This window comes from Ursus arctos, unplaced genomic scaffold (genome assembly GCF_023065955.2).
Source record: "Ursus arctos isolate Adak ecotype North America unplaced genomic scaffold, UrsArc2.0 scaffold_33, whole genome shotgun sequence".
In the NCBI taxonomy this organism is placed as follows: Eukaryota; Metazoa; Chordata; class Mammalia; order Carnivora; family Ursidae; genus Ursus; species Ursus arctos.
Window position 1 is genome coordinate 7,013,852 of NW_026623019.1, and position 20,683 is coordinate 7,034,534.

General features: G+C 39.0%; 1 protein-coding gene across 10 annotated transcripts in view; it reads left to right on the plus strand.

Moving 5' to 3' along the window:
- Positions 1 to 20,683, plus strand: part of RFX3 (regulatory factor X3) — a 439,811-nt gene that overhangs the window by 397,802 nt on the left and 21,326 nt on the right. For all 10 annotated transcript variants that reach the window (XM_057305525.1, XM_057305524.1, XM_048218289.2 and 7 more), the window contains 2 exons: positions 6,075 to 6,283; positions 15,809 to 15,962. In XM_057305525.1, the coding sequence (XP_057161508.1) occupies positions 6,075 to 6,283; positions 15,809 to 15,962 (363 nt within the window). The remainder of the gene's footprint in view (positions 1 to 6,074; positions 6,284 to 15,808; positions 15,963 to 20,683) is intronic.

Here is a 20,683-nt window from a genome sequence, read left to right on the forward strand (position 1 = left end):
TAAAATATTTTTAAAAAATGGCAACCCACCTTGAAAGAACAAAGAACACTTAGAAACTCTGTTTCAGAGTGCGTGGTAAATATTTGTTCCTTTGAAAAGAATTAGGAACAACATATTTGGCTATTTTGTTCATCCAAATGAAAAAAAAAGTATTTTAACCTTGCGATCGAACTATTTACTTAGACTTTAAAGTACACTTACAAAGATAGCCAACTTAAGAATATTATGAAATCCCACAAATATTTTATTTCAGATACTAAAATAATGAAACTAGTTTTTACCATATAATAATAGTACATTGCTCAAAGCACAAGCAACAAAAGAAAGAAAAAAATACATAAACTGAACAGGATCAAAATGAAAAACTTTTGTGGTTCAAGAGACCAGGAAGAAAGTGAAATGACAACTGATAGAATTGAGGAAATTTTTATAAATCATCTATCTGATAAATTTTATGTCTAAAATATATAAAGAACTCTTACAACCCAACAACCCAGTTTGAGAAGGGCAAAGATCTGCATAGCCATTTCTCCGAAGAAGATAGACAAGTGGCCAATAAGCCCCAGAAAAGATGATGAACGTAATTAGCCACCAGGGAAATGCAGCTCAAAACCGCAGTGGAATATTACTTCACACATGCTAAAATGGGTATAATCAGACAGATAATCACAGAAAGAAGGGAGTTAAAGGTGGAATATGCTACCTTAAGAGAGAGATTGCTGATTAAACTGAACAGTGTGGGAAGTAAGACTCAAGATATAGGGGGAAATGAAGGGCCCTCCTGAACCCTCACACACCACTGATTAGAATGTAAAATGCAGCCACTTTGGAAAACAGTCTGGCAGTTTCTCAAGAAGTTCAACATAGAGTTACCATTTGACTCAGCAACTTCACTCCTAGACCAAGAGAAATGAAATCATGTCCACCTAAAACTTGTACGTGGACATTCATAGCAGCATTATTCATATTAGCTGCATGAAAATGGAAACAACCCAGATGGCCATTAACTGATTAGTACATAAACATATCCATGCAGTGGAATATTATGGGGCAATAAAAAGTGAAGTTCTGACCCTTGCTATATTGTGAATGAACCTTGAAAATACTATGCTAAGCAAAAGAAGCCAAACACAAAGGGCCACATAATGCATGATTCCTTTTATATGGAATGTCCAGAATAGATAAGTCTATAAGAGACAGAAAGGAGGTTCCTGATTGCCTGGGTTCTGGGGACTGTGAATTGAAAGGTGACGGGGGGGGGGGGGGTTCTTTTGGAGGAAATGAAAACATTCGAAAATTGTCATGGATGCACAACTCTGAATGTTCTACAAGAATCCATTGAATGATATATTTTAAATGAGTGAATTGTATGATATAAGAATTATACCTCAGTAAAACTTAAACGAAACCAATGCTTTTGGTTTAAAATAAACCACTAATTACTCCTGTTTCCTAGAAATTTTAATCTGCAGTTCTGGTCTAGTTTTGTCATTTAATTATATCAAAAAATAATATTTGAGCCTGGTTCATTTTGGGGTATAGTAATTAGTTAAGTTCATTCTGACTTTTATGGATTGGGCTCAAACTCTTGGTTATGTGAAGTCTTAAAAAATATGCCTTTCTATGTATCTATCTATCTATCTATGTAGAAACATGTATAAGTACACACATGCAAACACAAAGTGTTATAGGACAAACTGTCTCAGTTTGCAAAGCCATTAACTTTACATAGTTCAATGAAATTTAAGATTAACTGATTTTAGTGAGAATATTAGAAGTTCATATTGTCTGAAAATTTGTCCTGTAATGTTTCTTTCACATCTTCATTCAGAAGAGATACTTTAAAAATCACCTTAAAAAAAGTTAGTAGTAAGGCAACCTGTGGTTTCAAATGTAATGTTAAGTTCCATAACAGAAAATATAAAGAATAACTCCTAATACTCTCTGAGAAAGGTTTTCGGTTATGTTGTGTACTTGTGTATCTGTGACCCTGTGAAGTATTTATGCAAATGAGTTCCTCCAGGTTATAACCACAGACCTTGAGAACATCTTTGCATTTAAATGGATGATTATACCTCTGCTCTTCTCATCCTCCCCCACCAACTGAGGCTCCCTTTTCCCTTCCTCTGGAGTGTTCCTGGGTCTGCATGACAGTTATCAGTGCTGATACCTGCATGATTCACCAAGACCCCTTTCCTTTCTTCAGAGAACCAGGAGCACAGTGGTGTGCCCCCCCCCCACCTTCCTTCTCACACAGTGTTCATTTCAATCAGTAATCTCTTTCTTAGGGTATCACATGTTCCACCTTTGACTCCCTCCTTTCCTTCCTTTTCTGTTTGGAGCTTTGCCCAGTTTTTGTAGAGTCCTCTGGAATTCTCCATCTTCTTCTGCCTCTCCTTCCACTTCTGTCACTGTCTCCTGTTCATCTGGAAGTTGTCCCTCCCCCTTCAAAAGGGACCTCAGGACCAGGGACACGTATGAGGGTGGTGTTCTTGCAATAAGGAGACTGTAATGTAAAACAGTGAGATGACATTTAAGTGTCAATGTTTTAATGCTCTTCAGAGCTTGAAAGTACTAAAAGGTTTCCTTCAGGATAGCCATAAATCTTTTTCACCACTTCATTCTTCTCTAACTTTTCTTTTGCTCATGCATTCAAGATACTCTTTCTAGGGGCACCTGGGTGGCTCAATCCGCTAAGCGTCCAACTCTTGATTTCAGCTGTGGTCATGATCTCGAGTTGTGAGATTGAGCCCTAAATCAGGTACATCGCTCAGCGGGGAGTCTGCTTGAGATCCTCCCCCTCTCCCTCTGCCCTTCTCCCTGCTTGTGCTCACTCACTCTCTTTCTCAAATACATAAATGTTTAAAAAAAAGATAATCTTTCTACATCGGTGTAATTGGTTTTCTGTTTTATTTAATTGATAGCATTGCAGTGGTGTTTTTGTGTATAGATAAATAGTTTCTCATCAACATCATGGGCGAATAGGTTTGATGGGTTGACCTGGTAACTTACCCATTGTGTACACTTGTGTTGGCATATTTAAAAGATATTCCGATTCTGAAGCTACCGACTCCTTATCATTTTGGATATAATTTATTTGTTATTAAGAACATCTTTATTGTTCATCTTAGCTTTTTCCATTTATAGAGCTGACATGTCCACATTCCTTTCACAAGGGAATTTACAGTGCACTCTATTGTTAGTATATTTTCAATCTCCACAGTTGTAAAATGATATATAATATAATTTGAAAAGCCAGAATAATGTCCTGTGGTTTTACTTCTGTCAGTTAGTTTTCAGTCCCAATTATCCTCTTAATAAAACTAATTTCCAAGTAAACAGTGAGTTTGAATTTACGGTAAGAAAGGAAATTGAATTCTTCCAAGGATACCAGTGCGTTCCTCCCTCCCCCCGCCCGACCCCTCCCCATCAACACACAAACAAAAAACAACCCTCCCTACAATGAGTATGGAGTTTCAGTTTTACAAGATGAAAGAGTTCTAGAGATCCATTGCATAGTAAGGAACATATAGTTAACACTCCTATACTATACTCTTAAAAATGGTTAAGATGATAAATTTATGTTATGTTTTTTTACCACAATTTTGAAAATGCTTAGACTTTAATGAAAAAAAAAAAAACAAAAAACCCTTCCCTATTCTTTCCTTGATGCCTAATTCTTCCCTGAGTATTCTCCTAGACTCTTAATATAAAATTTCGGAGTCGGGGCGCCTGGGTGGCTCAGTTGTTAAGTGTCTGCCTTCAGCTCAGGGTGTGATCCCAGAGTCCTGGAATCGAGCCCCACATCGGGCTCTTCTAGGAGCCTGCTTCTTCCTCTCCCACTCCCTCTGCTTGTGTTCCCTCTCTCGCTGGCTGTCTCTCTCTCTGTCAAATAAACAAATAAAATCTTTAAAAAAAAATTTCGGAGTCATTTGACAGTGTATATTGAAAGAGTTAACTATTCTTCTTATATAATTCTATCATAAAAGAGTAAGTGCAGATTTTGCCAAGATGTAGCTTCAAGATAGCTAATTCCAGCATTCTTCCTAATAGTAAAAAACCGTCATGAATATGAATGTCTAACTGTATGGAATTGGTTATGAAAATAATGGTATATTCATGCATTAAAGCAAATTCAGTCATTCAACAATAAATATAGCTCTGCATTTGCCTACATGGAAATTCAGCTATCATATATAGGTTAAGAGAAACTAAGCAGAATCTCTACTCGAATGTATAATATGATCCTTTTTTATTTTAAATATTTATATATGCATAAGCACATAGTGCATGTGAATAGTTTGAAAGGTTTATGCATCAGCATGTTTTAGTTATCTCTTAGTGTTGACATCTTAGATATTACTAATATTTTGTTCCTTTGTACTTATTTGTATTTTCAGTTTTTTTCTATGATTCTATTTTAGTGTACTTAAAACTTTGAAAGTGATACTTAGGAGGTAAATATGAAAGACTTTATGGTTAATTAGATCAGTGGATGGTGTCATCTGTTGAAAATTGAGAAAAAAAACTGTGGGTTTCCCTGGGGAAATAAAATAAATTCAGTTTGGGCATTTTGTACTTGAAATGCCTCCCAGGTGAAATGTCTCTTGAATAGGTAATGTCTATACCGTCAGAAGAGACGCTGGAACCAGAGAATGAAGATTAAGGGTTTATTCAGCTGAAACTGTCTGTGTGAATGGACTTGTCCTCTGAGAGCTCAAGGAATAGAAGCTATGCACACCCTTTCCAGAAAAATACACACGTAATCACGATGTTTTAGAGGTAGAATTGGGGCCTTCACAGACACCACTGCATAGGAACTTACCTTGAAAACATTATCTGCATGCAGTGAACCCGGCTTAAAAACTCTTGTCACATCTCATTTCTCTATTTCATACTTGGGGAAAGCGAGGCCCACATAGATCACGTGAGTTACTTGAGTTGGGTTTAGCAGATGCACGCCCTATTTTAAAATCATCTCCTCTGACTGTTAAATGTTATATTCCCAAATAATTATATTTTGACCTTGAGAGGGTATATTGTTTTAATTTTAAAATACAACACAGGGGCGCCTGGGTGGCTCAGTCGGTTAAGTGGCTGCCTTTGGCTCAGGTCATGATCCCAGGGTCCTGGGAATCAAGTCCCGCATCGGTCCCCCTGCTTGGTGGGGAGCCTGCTTCTCCCTCTGCCTGCCACTCCCCCTGCTTGTGTGTGCTCTTTCTCTCTCTCTCTCTGACAAATAAATAGATAAAATCTTTCTAAAAATTTTTTTTAAAAACCCACAGCACTGGAAACGTCACAAAACTTATAGCAACTACTGAAAAGTAGCTTTAACAGTTCCTGTCCCCATTGCTGTTACCAAATGTGAAACTTGTGAGACGCAGAAGGAAAACTGTAGTAATGGAATTCCTAGGCAGGTAGATGTCTGCCTTTTCTCGAAAGTAGTTTTGTGGTCGTTGTTAGTGTTGTGTTCAGTTCTGTGAACTAATTTGCATTCATGCCCTTGCCTTGATAGCCCTTGAGATTTCAGTCCCCGATCCATAAAACTCGTACAGCATATGCTCCTGCCTAGTTCCACTCAGGGCTTGTTTCTCTTTTAATCCTGAGGGACCACTTTTGGCCAATTGAATCTGTTTCTCCATCTGACTTACCCTAAATCTTCTCAAATGGATGGGCTTTGAAGTTTTATCTGATTAAGTGGAGGGCGGGGGGAGAGAGAAAGAAAAGAGAGAGAGCCAACTTTTGAAGGCAGTATGAACACAGTAGAAGAAAGACCCCGCATGCCGTCGGTTCGGCTTCTCTTTTTTCTTAGATAAACGTGTGTTTGAGTCCTTCACGCGGACTCGCTAACGTAGAAAACCCACGTCACGCTTCTGGGCCGCGTGGCGTTTTCAGGCACAGAGCCGCTGCTTGTTTTCTTAGCGCCCGGCAAGTGGTCCTCCGTTTTCTTCGTTCATGTCATTGTCGGAAGCTGTCATTATGATTTCCCATTCGTGCCGCGGGGTTTGAGTGCCGACATTCAAGGGAAAGATGCTGAGTTGAAGTTTCCCTTTGCTTTCCGTGTCCTGTCCCAGGAGCAGGCTTCTTGGGTGTGCCAGTGTGATGACAACATGGTTCAGAGACTAGAGACAGACTTCAAGATGACCCTCCAGCAGCAGAGCACCCTGGAGCAGTGGGCCGCGTGGCTCGACAACGTGATGATGCAGGCTCTAAAGCCCTACGAGGGAAGGCCCAGCTTCCCTAAAGCTGCCAGGCAGTTCCTGCTAAAATGGTCTTTCTACAGGTATTGTCTCGCTTTTTCCTAAGCTCGATTTATTGTTCATGTTCTGCAAATAGGTGTGCGTGTGCGTGCTTCTCAGACAGAAGGAAAAGAAACGAGCGGAGACTTTGTTGGGAAACTCCCCGTTGCAATGACCTTCAGCCCGCCTCGTTGATTCCAGCGCCGTGGAATCGTAGCAGGAGGCGGGTGGGAATAAACTCTCCTGTTAGGCAAACGAAGCCTCTGGCTCGCAGCCCTGGAGTTCTCAGGTGGGAGCGTCTCAGACGCCAGTCTAGGTGACGTGTTCAGCAACAGTAAGAAAAGGGCCCAGTGCCCTCCCGCTTGCAAGCAGACATTACTTGGCCTTCTTTTGTGAAGACTTAACCGCACTCTCCTCTTGATTCGCTTAGTGCGGGAGATGTGCAGACTGTGGTCACCAGTCCGGGAGCATCACTTTCACTTGGAAACGTATTACAAGAGGGGACTCTCACGCCCCCCTCCCCCCCCAAATCTCCCAGGCCCAGAAAGTGCAGAGTTTGAGCCCGGCCATCTGTGCTTTTATGGAAGTCTTTTAGGTGATGGTGACGCGTGCTCGAGCCATCTCGTTCATTTCTTAATGTTATCAGCTACCACTGTTTCCAAACCTAGCCTGTATATTAGAATTAGTGTAAAAATAATAAAAATCACAGGAACCTCCCCAAACCCTACTGGTTCAAATTCTTGGTGCGTGGGCAGTGGTGATCAGGAATAGAGGGAATCAGAAATTTTGTCTTCAGAAAGCTTCCTCCTGGTGATTCTAACACATAGCCAGTTTAAGAACCAAGAATCTAGTAGACAGTGCACTATGAATCCCTTATTGACTAAAATAATATAGATATAAATGTATGTTTTTATCACCATGGAACCCCGGAAGAGAAGGCCTTTCAGGTGGCGTGACATAGGATATCAAATGTCGGGATGAGTTGTTGATCATAGGTCTGCCCCAAGGGTTAAAAACAGAGCCTGTGTACCTAGGCCTACTTACCATACATACATAGGATGAAATTGAGAGATGGGGTTTCATTTCATAACATGAATTAACTAAGTTATATTTTTGACCCTGCATTTTTTTTCTTGTGGTGGGAGTTTGGTTTTTTTGCTTCTTTGGATGAAGATATCCCCACTGACTCAGGCATAAAGGCCGTATCTGGGGTGTAGGTAGTTCCTAATTCAGATCCTGTGCAGCCTTGCACATGTCAGAAAGTAGTGACCACGGGACATTTGGTACTGCGGCTGTGGGCACATTGTGGTCGTCCTCTAGACTTCAGTGGTGAGTCCAGAGCTGGTTGGGCAGAGGGAAGGTATATGGATAAGGCACAGAGTTTAAGAGCTTGTTAACCCAGAAGCCCAAACGGTAAAATTTCCATCTTCTTTTGAGCACCTTCATGAAGATGGAACCAGAGATCTTTTAATTATGATGATAGTTGCTTTGGTTTTTATTGTAAGCGATTTCTGTCTTTGAGCTGATTTTACTTGATTTCGTCCAGTTCTTATGTATTAAGCTGAAGGAGAGCTCTCGCTGCATTCTATGTGCTTAATGAAGTTCACTTGGTCTTACGTAATAGTTTTCTGCTGTCTCTAGCCCAGGGTCAAATGCGGTGACAAGAAAGCCTGCGGGCTTTCTATTATTGTTGTTTTGTTTTGGTTTTGGGCTGGGGCAGTTCCACGCTTCTCTCTCTCCTACATTTGATCCCTTTAGCCCATGAGATTTGAGAAGGGCCTTATTAAAATGCTGCCTGACTCAGTGACCCCCTCGTATGCTACAGTGAAGCCAGTGCTGGGTTTTGATCTGGGAGCTCATGAGAAAGACTTGATGAGAGATGTAGGTTTTCCCCGGATACGTGGGGAAGATTTGGAAAACATTGTCACAGTGTCTCAAAGAAGCCGCAACAGTCGGGGCAATACTAAGAATTCAGAATTTTAATTTGGGAACATTTCTTAAGAAGATTTCAGATATTTTCCCATTTGCCTGTGACTTGACTTTTTTTATTCAAACATTTTCTTCACAACGAGTCATACAGATGGTCTATGCATTTCATGAATGATGGACGAAACCACAGTTATACCAGCTGGTTTTCCCAAAACCTATACTGTCAGAAGCAGCGTGCATTCTCTGTATCAGAAAATGCAAGGTGTTTTTTTTTTTCCTTCTAGTGCTTTCTTATGTTGTTATGTCAGACTTGCCCTTACTCCTTCCTGTGGGTTTTTTCTTCTATATTTAGTTGATATCGTTTTAGAAATATACCCCTGAAGCCTCCATCTCCACAGAGATCTGTTCAAGTATCTTGAAAGGAGAGAAAATTACTTGCTTGTATTTCTTGTTCTCTGCAGATACACGACCCTGGTAGATTATCACTTGCCTGCCCCCCGTCCTCTCTGAGTCGGGGATAATTGGCTTGTTATTATTAGACACTATTATGGTTATTACTTTCATTTCAAAAAGACTCAAAGGCAGATAGTTCAGGACCATAGAAGGGAAAGGCATATTCAAGACAGGTGCATACCTCCTGCTGGTACGAAAAGTCCAGAGCTTAGAAACGGAAGAGCCTTTAAAATCTGAACTGTTTCTTACTGAGGCGGAAGAACATATCGGGTAATGAAAACTGCATTCACAAACTATCAGAGAGGCAGAACTACAGAGGTTTTTTTGTTTTTGTTTTTTGTTTTTTTCACGGTCTGGCATTGTAATAAGAATTTGGTGGTCACATACACAGACCCTTCGTGTTCTGAAGCCAGGTGATCTCATGATTTCTAAAGTTCTGTGTATATATTTACGTGCACACAAAGAGAGAAATGGGCCGGCAGAGAATCATGGGCAGACATGCTCTGCTCCAAATGGGGGTCTCTCCTGGCCTGCTCTGGCTTTGAATGACTACCGTTGGCTCCCCGGGAGGTGGGAAAAAATATTACCACCTTTCTTGGGCAGAAATGGAGAACTTATGTGGGCCATTTCTCAGCTTGCGTGTTTTGTGGTTAACAGAACAGAGCATTCCCCAGAGTCACTCTGAAGGTCATCCAAACATCCCATTTTTAAAGAACAAAATTTAGAGCTTTGATACAGTTACTTGAAAGGGGGTGCAGGGAACGTAGTTTTCCTACAACTGGACGATTTATGAATCTTCCAGAAAGTAATATTCTTTTGGAGTCAACTGTAAGCACTGTTTGAAAAGAGAGTTTGCATAGGGGTCACAGGTGTGACGCTCTCCCCTTTCTTCTTAGGAAGGGTGTGACCTATCCCCAAATACACAGAGAGGTGGACTGAGTATCATTTGTTAGGGTATATGTTTCAGCTTCCAGACCCTAGTGATGAAGATAAATACACAAAGGGGTCTCTCATCTGTTATAAAAGAATTAACTTGAGAACTCTGATTTTTAAAAGAAGTTGAATTTATTGTAACTTAGCAACATGAAATCCAGTGGAGTCTGTTTTGCAACATATCTTGCAGAAGTCTGAATCAGACAAAAAGTTTCCAATTAAACCGGTAATTGTATTATTTAATACTTGGCTTGTAGGGCAAAGGCCCAACATAGAGAAGATACCAAAGTAGACAGCATTAATCATGCAATTCAACTGATGCTTTTCTAAACATACGACAGTAATTTCATGGCATGCTTATCAGTATTTGATAAAAACAACCAGGGATTATAATGGAAGGTCAGCAGATTGGTTTGTTTTGTTTTCCAACAGATTTTGGTATTTCGTGTGTATTTTATGCTGAAATAAGGTGATTGCCTGTCTAAAAGTTTCCAAAACACTTAGGATAAAGTCCAAGGCCGTGTCATGGCCTACAAGACCCAACATGGACCAGCCAGTAGTGACCCCAGACCCACTGTGTGTTCTTCTCTTTGCTCACTGTCTCCCAGCCGCACGAGCCTCCCGGCTGTTCTTTGAACACATCAAGCATGGTTCTGCCTCAAAGTCTTTGCGTTTGCTCTCGCTTCTGCCTGGAAAGCTCCCGTGTTCACATGGCTCACTTCAATCCAGTTTCTGCTCACTTCTGTCCCCTTTTCAGAAAGAATTTACCTGACAACCTAACTTAAATTGCCTGCCCCCCATCACTCTCTGACTGTTCTCCCTGATTTTTTTTTCCATAGGATTTATCACGACCTCACTTTATATTTTATATCTACTTGTGGTTTTTTTTCTCAGCCGTTTCTCTTACTGGAGTGTGAGCTCTGTTGATACCAGAATTTCCTCTGACTTGTTCTAGAACAAGACCCTGGCACAGAGTAGGAATGCAATAAATCTCTATTGAGGGGATGAATGTAAATTCTCTTGGAGAAAAACAACGGGCTCTGTATATGTCTATAGTAATGTCAGAAAGCTACTCAATATGAATGCTTTCCTTAGTCATTAACATGATTTCAGGATTTTTCTATCTTAAGGGAAATATAAAGGCCTAAAACTTGAACTTAAAAATACATATGTTATATGTAATTCATCCTATATCTGTGATATTTGTCCCTGCAAAAATTTATTGACACGCAACTGACCCAGAATTGGTTTTTTATATTCATGATGTCATCTATTAAAATAAACATATTTTAGGGGTGCCTGGGTGGCTCAGTTGGTTAAGTGTCTACCTTCAGCTCAGGTCATGATCCCAGGGTCCTGGGATCGAGCACCCCATCTGCCTCCCTGCTCAGTGGGGAGTCAGTTGGCTTCTCCCTCTGCCCCTCCCCTCTGCTCTTCCTCTATCTTTGACTCTCTCTCTCTCTCAAATAAATAAATACAATCTTAAAAAAAAGAAATATAACAAATTTAAAAAAATAAAGTTAACATTTTTTAAGTGAAATCAGTATGTGCTCACTTTAGAAAATCTGTGAAATATTACAGATACCTAGGAAGGGCACCTGGCTGGCTCAGTTGATAAAGCCTGCGACTCTTGATCTGGGGGTGGTAAGTTCAAGCCCCATGTTGGGTGTAGAGATCACTTAAAAATAAAATCTTTTTTTTTATTTTATTATTTTTTAAAGATTTTATTCATTTATTTGAGAGAAAGAAAGAGAACATGAGTGAGGGGAGGGGCAGAGGGAGAGAATATCCAAGCAGACTCCCGTTGAGCATGGAGACCAACATGGGGCTCCGTCCCACAACCCGTGAGATCAGGACCTGAGCCGAAACTAAGAATCGGACGCTTAACCTACTGAACCACCCATGCTCCCCAAAACTAAAATCTTTAAAAAAAAATTAAAAAGAAATATACTTACATCATTCATAATTTTAATACCCGGGAATAACCACTGGTAAATTGTTGGGGGTTTTTTAGTGTGATAGAATATCGGAATCCAGTTGTTACCATATCTGTATCTTTCCTGTGGCATTTTTCATTTAACGTTATAACTTAAGGATTTCTTGCCATTAAACATCTTCAGAAACATTACTTTTAATGTCCTCACAATATGCAATATTATGTGTATATCTCACATATTATTTACACATTACCTTTTCCCCTTATTCTTAAGTATTTAGGTGGTTTGGGGCATTGCAATACAATGATAAAAAAAATACTGTAATCTTTGCATGAAATTGTCCCTGTATCTTCAGACACATTCTGGTAAAAGTGTTTGAACTTTTTAAAGTGACTTACACTGTATTAATGAAGTGTGCTATCTCAGTGCTAATAAATTCCCATTTACTTAAGGGTAAGATTTAAAAAAAAAAAACAACTCTAAAACAGTTGTTCTATTAAATAGACTCCTATATATTTTACTTCTTTAACTTGACATAATATCATAGACGCCTTTCTGTGTTACTACCTTTATGTCTGGTTTTCCTCGTTTCTTTAAGCTGCTGCATACCGTTCATATATGAATGAGCCCGAACTTGCAGTTTGTTTAATCAACATCAACTGATGGATATTTGGTTTTCCCTCTTGGTTTCTCACTGGTATAAATAACTGATGGATATTTGGTTTTCCCTCTTGGTTTCTCACTGGTATAAATATTGCTAGAATTAAAGCTTATCTTTGTTCATTTGTGTAAATTTATGGAATTAAAATCGCTACATTAAAGGTTTTCTGCATTTTTAATTTTGATAAATAATTGCCAAATTTCCCTTCACAAAGCAGTTTCATGCATTTATACTCTTAGAAACAGTAAATGAGAGTTCTTTTCCCATCTTCCCTGTAACACTGGACCTCCTCATCTCTTACAGTATGATAAATGATATATGGTGTTTTACTTAACTTGCAATTTTTACAGTTTTGAAGATGACTCATATTTTTGGATGTTTGTTAGCCATTTGTCTTCTCTAGGATATATTATAAATATTTGCTGTCTTCATCAAGAGATGCATTTAGGAGCAAATATTCTGCTTCTGTCTGACTTGGTTTTTCAAAATTATTTACTTCATATGATCAAGTTTAGATGAGTATAGGTAAAAATATTATGCAACATTTTATTATTTTCATGTTGTATTTGCTTTTGCTCTTTTAAGTAGAGGTTTCTCTGCCTTTTAAGATTTTTCCATAGAAAAATAATTAATTTCAAATATATAGAATTTTATATTTGCTTATAGAATTTATATATAGAATTTTATATCTGTTTATAGAATTATAAAAAGAATTTTATATGTGTGGCGTATGAATGAAAGAATCTGTTTTTAAGTAGTTATAGAGTTCTGAACTTGAGGTATTCACTAAGGTGTCTGAGTCTAAAGAATTATTCACTAGAACTACTGTATATGATAATGAAGGTATTATTAATTCTAATATATGTAGTACTGTGGTAATGGATAATTTTTTAAATTCCAATGTAATTAACATACAGTGTTATGTTAATTTCAGGCGCACAATAATTCAATAATTCCATACATTACTCAGTGCTCATGATGAGTGTATGCTCCATCCCCATCACCTAGTTCACCCTTCCCCCCCACTCACCTCCCCTCTAAAAAGCCATCAATTTGTTCTCTATAGTTCAGAGTCTGTTTTTTGGGTTGTCTCTTTGTTTTGTTTCTTAAATTCCATGTAGGAGTGAAATCATATGATGTCTGTCTTTCTCTGACTGGTATTTCACTTACCATTGTAGTCTTTAGATCATCCATGTCATCGCACATGGCAAGATGTCATCCTTTTCATGGCTGAGTAATAGTCCAATGTGTATATATACACCACATCTTCTTTATCCATTCATCTGTCGATGGATGGACACTCGGTGCTTCCATAATTGAGCTATTGTAAATAATGTTGTAATAAACATAAGGGGTGCGTCTGTCTTTCCAAGTTAGTGTTTTCATATTCTTTGGGTAAATACCTAGAAGTGGGATTACCAGATCATCTGGTATTTCTATTTGTAGTTTTTTAAGGAACGTCCATACTGTTTTCCACAGTGGCTGCCCCAGTTTGCATTCCCACCAACAGTGCACGAGGGCTCCTTTTTCTCCATATCCTCGCCAACACTTGTTATTTCTTGTGTTTTGATTTTAGCCATTCTGACAGATGTGAGGTGGTTTCTCATTGTGGGTTTGATTTGTATTTCCCTGATGATGAGTGATGTTGAGCACCTTTTTTTGTCTGTTCACCATCTGGATGTCTTCTTTGGAGATAATGTCTGTTTGTGTCTTCTTCCTATGTTTTAATCGGGTTGTGTGTGTGTGTGTGTGTGTGTGTGTGTGTGTGTGTTGAAGTATATAAGTTCTTTATATATTTTGGATACTTACCCTTTATCTGATATGTCATTTGCAAATATCTTCTCCCATTCAGTAGGTTGTCTTTTAGTTTTTTTTATTGTTTCCTTTGCTATGCAGAAGCTTTTTATTTTGATGTAGTCCCAATAGTTTATTTTTGCTTTTGTTTCCCTTGCCTCAGGAGATATATATAGAAAAATGTTGCTACGGCCAATGTCAAAGAAGTTAGTAATGGGTAGTTTTTTCAAGATCTCATATACGTTATCTCATTTGACCCCCATACTAACCTTGAACCTTAAAATGTTGAATGGCATGCTTACAATTAAGGTCACATTGTGGTTAACATGAGTTTCTCTCACTCTAAACTCCTGCTTTTTCTTTTTCTTTTTAATAAATAAACCCACTAATGAGCGGTCCCCTGTCATCATCATATAATAACCTCCTGTTCTTGCTGCTATAACCAACTGAGAAAGAGCAGCTCATCTTCTCCAGTTCTGTATATTATAATTATAACCACTTATATTTAAGTAGTGGTCTGTTCATTCATAAGTTTATTTCACATCCTTGAAATAATCATGTAAGTTAGGTAAGACCAAAAATATAGCTTTTAAAAATTTTCACCCAAGAAGAAACACAATCTCAGGGAAATGATTTGTTCAAGTTGACAGTGATCTAGCAAAGAGCCGGAATCAGAATGTAGAGTTTAGAGCTTCAGATGCACCATGATCATCTGCCACTTGCCAAATTGAATGTATAGAATTTGATATATTAATAGCCTCTACATAAATAAAGTTGACAATGAAACAGAAAACAGAAGTGCAGTCTTTTTCCATCTGCCTGACATTTTACAATTCTTCATTGCAAAACAGGCTTTAGGAATATCAGCCTCTCCATTTGTGAGATCCTGTCTCTTCCACCTATCTGAGAATATAATGGCTGTTTTAGTTCTCCCAGGCCAAAAATCTCTAGAAAAAAACATGAAATGAGAGTGATAAGAAACACACACATATGCACACGCATACCTGCACTCTGACTCTAAGTTAGAAACATTAAGGAGGTTTGAGGTACGTGGACAAGCTCCAAGACTGGCACATCTTCAGTGAGGACAACATTTTATTGAAGACTGCCTCCCATTTTAAATATAATAGAGTATATTGTTAGTATTCATATCATTCATATTTTGGTATCATAGTTTATAAATTCACATTTTTTCAAAGATATGCATTTCTTAATTAATTTTATTATACTCATTTCTAATGGAAAATCACTTTAATTTAAATGGACATCAGTAAGAAACTGGAATCACTTCACAAAGTTGCCTTCTAATAGGATTTGCAGGGATCCCTGTACATACTCACGTACATTCTCTATTGCCACATCTGGGAACATTACTTAGTAAGTTTTGTAATCTTTGTATGGCACAAATACCTATTTCTTCCAAAATGTACATCCAAGGTTATTGTCACTGGGAGGTGGTGACACATTGTTTACCCATCAATAAGATTTTCACTCTGAGTTGCTTTTCTTAGGGTGGTGATGAATTGCCAATCTTTCAAAAATCTTTTTTATGTAGTTCTGGTCCCATCTGTGAGAATAATAGAATGAGAAGACTCACCTATGACAATAAGATGGTTTTTCCCAGTGAAGACCTGTCTAGATCTGATCAGGATCTAGATCTGGTCACTAAGGGCTGTCACTGTACCATCCCGTTTAAATGAATTGAGCCGGCTGCTTTCAGTAATGAAATTGTTCCTTGGCAGGTTGTGTGATTACACCAGCCTTTTAGACCCTCTGACTGAACCTCTTTTAGGAGGAAAAGCAGGTGGAACCCTCATCCTGGTCACTAACGTTGGCTGCATGTGTGTCTTCTCTCGCAACAGCTCAATGGTTATTCGGGACTTGACCTTACGCAGTGCTGCTAGCTTCGGCTCCTTCCACCTGATCCGTCTACTCTACGATGAGTATATGTTCTACTTAGTAGAACATCGTGTTGCTCAGGCAACGGGAGAGACACCCATAGCAGTCATGGGCGAGGTAAGAGAGGCCGAACAGCCGGGGCTCATGGGGCTTTGAGCAAAGAACCTGAATTCCATTTTAATTTAAATATATGATTCACTGATTAAAGCAGTGGTTCTTAACCAATGAAGACCCTGAGGGGCTGTGGAGTTACTGCAGGGGGTCCTTAAATCCCTCTGTTTACTTGTATTCTCTTAATTAAAAGATTCTAAAATTATAAATTGCACCATGTGAAAATTCATGGTATGTTTCAATATGTTATAAAGGTGTCTACTTGATAAAAAAAAAAAGGTTGAGAATCACTGAACCGAAAAAACCCTTATTGAATGGAAAGTAAGAAAGACTGATGTTAATGATAAGGCAAAAGGCTGGGAATACAGAGGGGAGAGTTAAATATGTATTCTGTAGGCTCTTGTCCAAGTGCCCAGGAACAAAAGAAATGATTCTATTTCAAAAAGATAGTAACGATGATGTCAATAGCTAACGTTTCGGGGGCACTTACTATGTGCCAGGCAGCTCGAAGTCCTTTCTATGTAACGAGGCACCGGATGCTTTTTGAGACAGGTACCACTCTGTCCTGTTTTACAGCTGAGTATCTGAGGTTGATGTAGGGAGCCAAGAACACTGATATGTTTATATATCATGGACATCAGATATAATGATAAATGTTTACGTAGCTCTGGGGAGTGGTGGAGACCTGTTTCAAATACTCAGACTCTGACTTTCAAATCAGGCTTCTTATTGCTGACGATACGAAGAAGAAAACATTCTCTTCAGAATTTTTAGATAGCAAATAAAACTGTCTTGTTTTCAACGTGTGTCAAAAAGCTAACGCTCTGACGTAAATTTACACAAGGCGTGGTTGATGTGATGAGGGATAGATGCAAACGCCCGGGTGAATCCCCACCAGCTCATTTTGTTGTGCTGCCCTGGGGAGGCCTTCGATCTTGCTAGATTATACCAAATCAGGCAATACTACAAATTACTCAGAGCAGTAAAGAAGACAGGTTCATTTTGAAGCTATGTGTATGTGCTTATTTAAATTTAAAAAGTCGAAGTAAATATTAGATGCTTTTCCTAGTTTAATACATATGATAATAAAGGTATAAATTAAAAATATATTAAAATACCTCAAGGAGCTTTGTAAGTATTCTAATATAAATTAAATCCATGCCAAACTTCTTCAGTAGGTTGGGCAAAAGATTCCTCTTTCCCTCTTCGTTAAAATCCCTTGCTGTGTGCTGATCTGTCTGTGTTTGTGTGATGTTCTTTACAGTGATTGTGCTTAAATCATGCCGGCCACATATATATTTGCCAACCACCTCGTATATCCTGGGACTTCTTTAACAGGATGGTGAACATTATGGTAACGGGGATTCTAATGAACACCACGAGGCTAATCCTGATGTATGGGCTTGGCTTCCCTCGCATCTCGAGGGAACAAAGGCAGTGGGCAGGAGCCGAGCACACAGTGTGAGGGCTCGGCAAGCGCCTTGCATGCTGGTTCGGGCAGTGCTGGCTCGCCAGGGTTCAGTCTCATATCGTCAGTACTGCCGACCAACCATCCCCATAGGCATTCTTTTGTTTTTGTATTTTTTTTTTACTTTATGTAAACAATGGGAATGAGTATGATACATTCCCCCACGAGGTAAAGATATGATAAGAATAAAATCTAGATCAGAAAGTAAGGTGTAAAATACCTTCTGTAAGATCAATGGTCTAAGCACACCTCTTGATTTCTTTGCTTACTCTCTCCTTACCCAATTTATAGGACAATCCTTTGAGCTGTCTCTACTCGCCCATTATTCAGCCCAGGCCAATCAAGCCTAATTTTATAGATTTGTTCTCCCCATACAACATTGATGGCCTCATATATCTGTTGGCTATTATAGACCTGGAGCTTATGGTCATATTATCGTATCTAAAATTTCTTGAGTCTGGGAAGAGGAAAAGGAAATTCAGGAAAACAGAAGGCTGTTTTCTCATGGGTCACTCCTGTGTTATTCTTCGCCTACCCAAGAAATCAGATTGGAGGTAAAAAAAGGCTTTTGCGTGTTGAGGCTCAGTTGCCTTCGCCCCTTAGGTGATCCCCTCTTCCAAACACCAAGTCCAGAAGTGCCCGTGTACGTGGTGGGGGCGACAGCGCAGGCCCAAATCCACTGAAATCCATAAAAGTTACCATTACCCTCAGTTGGAGCAGTTGGTGTTCAGTCATCAGTAACAATAGCAAACAAACACAGCGATAGTTCTCACTCTTTATTGAGAGCTTATTACATACATAATAAAATCACACTCCCGATCTGTGTACTAATGGCGCTGTCTCAGTAAAGGTACCACAATTCTCCGTGTTGATCGTGCTGGACAGCCGAGCATCATCTTTTACGTGTCTTTCTGTCTTGACCCTGATGTCCCCCCGGTTACTAAGTCTGCTCCTTCCCAAACCTCCCGGGGTGCAGTCAGTATCATCTTATGAAAGTGCAGAATTGCTTGTGTTACCCCTACTTAAAACCCACCAGTGGTATTCTGTCCTGTTAGTGAAGGAACAAAATTCTTTCCTTGGTACATGAGGTCGTGCTCCCTCTGTCCCTGCCCCTCCCTCTTCCTATTCCATTCGCTGTGATCACAGTGGTCTTTTCTCTGTTCTTATTCCCCAAGCTTTATTCATTGGACCACTGTGTAAATGGTTGTTTCTAGCAAGAGCTTTCTGCCCAGCTCCCCTTGCTCATTCTAACTCCTACTTCACATCTTAAATAACAGTTCCTTACAGGGGCCCAGTTCCTCCAAACTACCTTAGATATAGCCCTGTTCTCTCTGATCTGTACTTTTACTCTTCATTCTAGAACCTGCACTAAACTAATCATGTGGTTCTTTGTGTGACTTGTGTAAGTAAAGATTTAACGCCCCGGAAATAGTAGAGGACTTCGAATCAGGAGAATTCAATTCTCCTGATAGTTCTGTCATTTATAGTGGTATAATCTTGGGCAAATCGTGTTCACTGATGTTGAGTCTCAGACTTAGCTCTGAAATTAATTTTTTCATTTATAGAACAGATACTTCTTACATACCTACCGTGGACCAGATGCTCTGATGATTACGTTATAGTGATGAACACAATGGATCTTGACCCCGCATTCAAGATACTTGCATTTTAGTAGGAAATTCATATGTACTAAATATTCACATAACTCTGGAGCTACAAAATCAGAGAAATAGGAATACTTGAAGCATGAGGCCTTCAGCTGGTCTGGGAGGGCCAGGGAGGGCTTCCCCCAGCAGGAATATTTGAAGTGAGATTGAAAGGGCAAAAGGAGTCGACTATGTGAAGTTAGTGAGAATTTGGGGCAAGGGGGGCACGGAGACATGCACACAGGTCCTACCTGCAATGCAAGGGGAAATTTCCGTGGAAAAGCTGAGGGTCAAGCACCAGAGAGACCAAATACACACCATCAACTTCAGTAGAATTGGATGAGGAAAGAAAGCCAAAAACTCGAAGCGAAGCCCACACTCACATACTGCTTATGTGCTGGGCACTGTTCGAAGTGCTTTATGTATATTAACTTAATAATTCATAACAACTGAATACTATTACCCCTGTATAAAATAATATATATTTTACAGATGATGACATGAGACACAGAGCCATCAAGTAGCTCGCTTAGGTCACACAACTACTAAAGTTGTGAAATCAGGCTCCAAAACCAAGGAGACTGGCCCCAAAATTCTTGCTGTTAATCCGCCATGTTTATCACCTGCTGCAGGATGGGGGGATGGGAGCAAGAACTGCTGGGAAGTCAGACACAAACTTGGCCAGACCTTGGTTTTGCCTTATGGACGCTTTATTTGGGAGAGGTGACAGACAGCCAACTAGATCCAGAAGCAAAGGGAAAGGTTTTCCTTTTAAAGTGACTTAGGGATGGTTAGTGTATCTTCATTAATGAGAAATCAACAAATAAATTTAATTTTAAAATTGTTTACATTATTTGAGCCGGCAGGAGAGACCAATCCATGTTTTACATATAAACACGGTATACAAGTGTACAAAACTACTATATTTGCATTCCCTGTTACACTGCCATTATCAGTTATTGGCATGAAGACCGCCATGTAACAGCGCCCTCAAAAGACACAGGGACAGCATCCCACCCCGACACGTTTTCTTCTAAATGTCAGTCTTCTGCCGCAGCGATGCTCACTAGTAAGTTATTTAAAGCACGTGCAGTTCCAGAGTTTCGTGATTATATTTTTTGCCTGGATGATAAAAAGGAAACAGAATTTATTTGCTGCTAAAATTATGTAATTTTTTTAACTTTAATATTATAAATACACCCAGAGACTCTCTGGGAGTGGTGAAATTTTAAGAGCAGGAATCAAATAAACAAGTTGCATCTGTTTGCACACCTGTTAAATAAAAATTTTTGAAAATCAGGGCTTTCTGTGCAGCCCTGACATGAAAAATTGAGCAGGAAACTATCCTATTATTTGAATTTTATAACTGTTTGGAATCTCTTTGGACGTTTATTTCCTTAAAATATACATAGTCCACCAATATATTCACTGAGTTTATAAATTCTGATTGCTTCATAAAATGATTTTCTGCAATAAATATTTTTGTGTTTAACTCACTAAATATATTTAAATTCTGTCATAATTTAATTATACTTATTTAATATTACATCTAAGCCATCTATGTAACCAATTTTTCGAAATAAAAAATAGGAACCGAAAGATGCTTCAGTTGT